Source organism: Leuciscus leuciscus (genome assembly GCF_965113295.1).
Source record: "Leuciscus leuciscus genome assembly, chromosome: 1".
NCBI lineage: Eukaryota > Metazoa > Chordata > Actinopteri > Cypriniformes > Leuciscidae > Leuciscus > Leuciscus leuciscus.
In genome coordinates this window covers 63,554,014-63,558,578 of record NC_138725.1, presented here as the reverse complement: position 1 = coordinate 63,558,578, position 4,565 = coordinate 63,554,014, and the positions used below count along the sequence as shown (strand labels likewise).

Here is a 4,565-nt window from a genome sequence, read left to right as displayed (position 1 = left end):
TCTGATATCAAAGTGCCCTCTCTGCGCAAAGGTTTAGCGCGTTCGGCAACCGCATTCAGCGGTGAGTTTAACAACGCACATGGTGTGCAACCGCATTCAGCGGTGAGTTTAACAACGCACATGGTGTGCAACCGCATCCAGCGGTGAGTTTAACAACGCTCAACTGCAGGTAAAACGGCATTCAGCGGTGAGTTTAACCAAAACAACGCTCAACTGCAGGTAAAACTGCATTCAAAGGTGAGTTTAACAACGCTCCACGGCGTGCAAGTAAGCAGTTTAAGCGTTTTCTTGTCATAGGTACTGGTACATAGGTACACTGCTTTAACTAGAGCATGCTGGGTAACGTATTTTTATCGGAGGTTTGTTGATGTTAATAAATATATAATATGCTACGATTGTGTTCAATTAATATTTTATTTTTTATTTTATTTTTTATTGATTAAATCCTCTAAATGAATAACGCTGACGTCACTGTATGGGGCGATCCCAGGGTCCATTGCGATTTCCCACTTGGTAAGTAGAAGAGTTAATTAATAGAGATGGATACTATTCTTAAATTTACATCTAAAAACTGTTGAATCAGGACAAGAAGTTGTGTTTAGAACCTTTAGATGTGTAAGGTGGCAATTTCGTATGACGGTAAATAATAGAAGGCATTATAAAAATATAGCTTGCTGCACCAAATGTGCAGGCTAGCAAAGTTAGCTAATTGAATTCAAGTTCATTTTTGTCGCATAATCATCATGTATCGTAGGGGAATGTAATATTTTCAGTATTACATTAGCCCACAACTATTATCCAATATTAGAAATGTTCAGATGAAGAACAGTTGCCAGATTGGTTTGTTTTACAGCCTAATTGTTTAAAATCCACGCAAAATTATATAATTAACACCCAAATAAATCTATAATTAACAATACAAATTAATTTATAACTACAACATTATTGTGGCTCATCACAATTTTTCAATATGAAATAAAACAATTAATGTGTATAATTAATGTAACAAGTAATGCTGTCATAACTTATTGACTGATTTATATATATATATATTAGAAGTTCTGATGTGGCTTTGTTTGGAACATTTTTATTTTATTTTATTTTTTAAATAGAGCAAAACTTACATTTATTGACAATTTTTGTCTAATTTCTATCTAAAATGTAATTAACAATATTCACTTCTTGTTTATTGAAAAGGAATATCACATACAATTTAGCCCATTCTGGCAACACAGATGAAGAGAATACTGGTGTAAAATGTTCAATTCTGTTTTTTTTTGTTTTTTTTCTTTAGGTCCCTCTTCGGCAGCTTCAAAAATTATTTTTAGCCTTACCCCCTTAACATAATTCAAGTGTACTGTATGCTCTTTTTCAGTCCGGCTTGTACCTGTGGAGATGCCTGACAAAATCTGTGGTTGTTCACCAGAGTTATTGAGGGTTAGTCCAGGAAAGATTGTTGCTGTGGTCACAATGAATGGTAAGAATGTGAAGAACTTTATTTTGTCCTGTTTGAGAAGCATCTTTAAAATAAATATATATCCATACGCGACTCCCTACAAGTTTGACATAGATATAAAACTAAAAATATATGAAGTATACAAAGTAATATATAAATAGTACAAAGAACCCAAACCCTGGTTTACATTACAGTGGATGTGTTTTTGATATTTCCAGGATGACATGATCGAACCATGCCCGAGTTAATTTGTGAGGCATGCCAATCCACTTGGACTGCTGGAGTCGATGACCTAAACAGAAGTGACTACTGGCCTGCAACCCTTCAATTTGCCACAGTTTATGCCACAGATGTCTTTTTTTCATTTGAAGAAATGAAGATGGCGGCACCAGGACTGTCCTGCCAAGCATTTTTAAGAATACTGAATCAGCCAACGGTCCGCTTTGGTCGTGTGAGTATTGAATTGATCTATCCTGCAGTGTTGTTGATATCTTTGAGTTGTTGGTTGATAAGCAAGATCTCAGCAGACAGTTTTCTGAAAAGTTTTTTTGAGTGGGAGGCTGTGCGATTTGAGGTGGACAACATATGCAAGGAAGAGCCCTTCAACTGTCCTGCATGCACCCTAGATATGCTTGCAGTTTCAGTTGATGGAAACCGCAAGCATTACCGTTTCAAGAATGCTGCTAGCTACTCCAAACTGTGTATCACAGTGTTTGTATTAATAAGAAAACATAGCTCTTTAATGTGAACTAAGAAATCTCAGATTTTAAGTTATAAATTGTTGTCAATCATCAATTGTTGTTTTTTTAGATCTGAGGAACAGGCCATCTTTGAAGGCGTCTTCATAGCCAAGGATGAAGACGTGAAAAGATTTGTAGACCACATTCACAACACAACCAAACATGTAAAATTCTAGATGATAATTAGACTACAGCACTATAATAATAACCTCTTTCTGAAGAGTTTGTTTAGGAGAGTCTTATTTTCATCAACAATTTTCCATATTGTAGTTCAGTGGAAGAAGTGTTTGTGGAGGGGAGTGGTCAGCAGCCAGAGATACCTCATAAAGATCTGCCAGCAAGGTAGACGAGGAGGGATTGGAGCTTGTGGTGTGTCGGCACGGAGTCCTGCTCCAGAGCTCCAGCACCTTCTTAACATGAAGCCATTCCTTTCGGTATTTCATGCCAAAGCCCATGATTTTAAATGCGAGGTATGGAAGAGGTGTTAGTGAGGCCAGCAGGGGGTGCTCACCCTGTGGTCTGTGTGGGTCCTAACGCCCCAGTATAGTGATGGGGACACTATACTGTCAAAGAGCACCGTCCTTCGGATGAGACGTAAAACCGAGGTCCTGACTCTCTGTGGTCATTAAAAATCCCAGGATGTCTTTCGAAAGAGTAGGGGTGTAACCCCGGCATCCTGGCCAAATTTGCCCCTTGGCCTCTGTCCATCACGGCCTCCTAATCATCCTCATATACTGATTGGCTTCATCACTGTCTCCTCTCCACCAGTAAGCTGGTGTGTGGTGGGCGTTCTGGCGCAATATGGCTGCCGTCGCATCATCCAAGTGGATGCTGCACATTGGTGGTGGTTGAGGAGATTCCCCCCTTCTATGTAAAGCGCTTTGAGTGCCGAGAAAAGCGCTATATAAATGTAATGAATTAGGAAGTGTTGCTATGTGATAGAATCGTATTATCTAAACTGAACATCTGCAAACATCTGTTTTTTTTTGTTTTTTTATTCTTAACCAGGTAAAATGGAGTGGGGCATATCAGGACGGTGCTGGTTTAACACTAGGGGAGGAGGTGGAACAGTGCAATGCCTTCCTATCTAGGATTGCAGTAACCAGTAAGCATATGTCAAAAGCAGGTAAGATTACCACATACTGCACTAGTTACATCCTTACATAATACGTAGGAGGAATATGGTAACATCATATTTTCTTTGTTTTTCAGGATGCACAGACTTGCTGACTCTCATGGCCATGCGCTGGAATCAGCAAAAGTTCAACAATTTGGCTATCTCACTGACCTGCCGATATCAAAAGGTAATGACATCAGTAGAACTAATTTTAGATGTTCAGTACTGCATGTTAGCAGTGTATGAAGCTGTGCATTGAGCATTTGTTTTTTGTTTCTTACCACTGTTTGTTATTGTAGACCACAAAAGCTCTGCAAAGCCAGTTACAAAACCTAGAGTCCATGAAAGCGCAATTGACAGTGACAGCGAGCCAATTGGAAGAATGATGTAAAGGATTGGGCTGACGGTGAGGAAATTATTACTTGTAATACATTTAGTCACAAATAATTGTAATTGTTACTGTTTGTTGACTGCTTCTGACAAATCTGATACATAATGACACATAACCCACAATGCTTCAAATGTCATTCTGTAACCCCATACTATTTCAGAGATTCTTTGAAGGTTGATGTTTAATACAAATTATTTATTTATTTATCATAAATGCATTCCAGACTCTGTCGATCTAAGGACAAAGAGAAAGGCGTTTGACATCATCATGTCAGTAAGGAGACTTGAGGAGGAGCAGAAGATTCTTGTTGCAGAGATGGACCACCATTGGAAATCTCTTTCAACTCGTTCCGATACCCTCAGAGAGCTGTCCTGCTTGTTTTCCAGTGAGACAATGAAAAGTATGTATTTGTAATAAATTACATAAACATAGGGTTGCCCCGACCAAAGATTACTATTAGGGGGCAGCCCTAATAAATATACACAACAATGATGACTGTTTATAAAGTTTCTAATGCTGGTCTTATATTCTTGTGTTCCTCTTTTAAGATTCGCAATGTGGCCTAAGTGAAGAAGGTTTGAAAGGTCTGCAGAGCATCATCCTCAGAAAGTGGCATCAAATCAGAGAAATGAAGGTGCAAGCAAGAGACTGTTACCTGCAAGTTTTGTCTGGAGCAGAGGACATCAACTTCTTGTACAGTGCTTCAGCTGATGAGTACGACAGTGACTACGAAATATCTGATGATGGACTGTAATCTACAAGACAGTAACACCTTTCATACTTCTGGACAATGACCTTAACTATGAATATAAAGCATGTAATAAAATCTGCTTTTTATCACCATAAATATAACCAAAGTGT

General features: G+C 38.5%; 1 protein-coding gene across 3 annotated transcripts; it reads left to right on the top strand.

Moving 5' to 3' along the window:
• The first annotated feature begins 216 nt into the window (after window positions 1–216).
• Window positions 217–4,565, top strand: LOC309509744 (uncharacterized protein). 3 transcript variants are annotated; one of them, XM_082184565.1, is made up of 10 exons: window positions 217–513; window positions 1,376–1,477; window positions 1,675–1,907; window positions 2,267–2,318; window positions 2,467–2,666; window positions 3,205–3,322; window positions 3,409–3,500; window positions 3,613–3,719; window positions 3,928–4,104; window positions 4,253–4,565. In XM_082184565.1, the coding sequence occupies exons 5-8, from the start codon at window positions 2,613–2,615 to the stop codon at window positions 3,697–3,699; spliced, it is 351 nt and encodes a 116-aa protein (XP_082040691.1). In that variant the 5' UTR covers window positions 217–513; window positions 1,376–1,477; window positions 1,675–1,907; window positions 2,267–2,318; window positions 2,467–2,612; the 3' UTR covers window positions 3,700–3,719; window positions 3,928–4,104; window positions 4,253–4,565. The 3 variants fall into 3 exon arrangements, with proteins under 3 accessions (XP_082040691.1, XP_082040689.1, XP_082040690.1); XM_082184563.1 differs by lacking the exon at window positions 217–513 and having other exon boundaries at window positions 1,108–1,477; XM_082184564.1 differs by lacking the exon at window positions 217–513 and having other exon boundaries at window positions 1,108–1,477; window positions 2,267–2,360.

Bases quoted from the DNA above. Each gene is read 5' to 3' on its own strand.
- LOC309509744 (XM_082184565.1), top strand. From the start codon at position 2,613: ATGAAGCCATTCCTTTCGGTATTTCATGCCAAAGCCCATGATTTTAAA. The intron at 3,323-3,408 runs GTAAGATTACCA...TTTGTTTTTCAG, and splicing joins TAAGCATATGTCAAAAGCAG to GATGCACAGACTTGCTGACT. The intron at 3,501-3,612 runs GTAATGACATCA...TTGTTATTGTAG, and splicing joins TGACCTGCCGATATCAAAAG to ACCACAAAAGCTCTGCAAAG.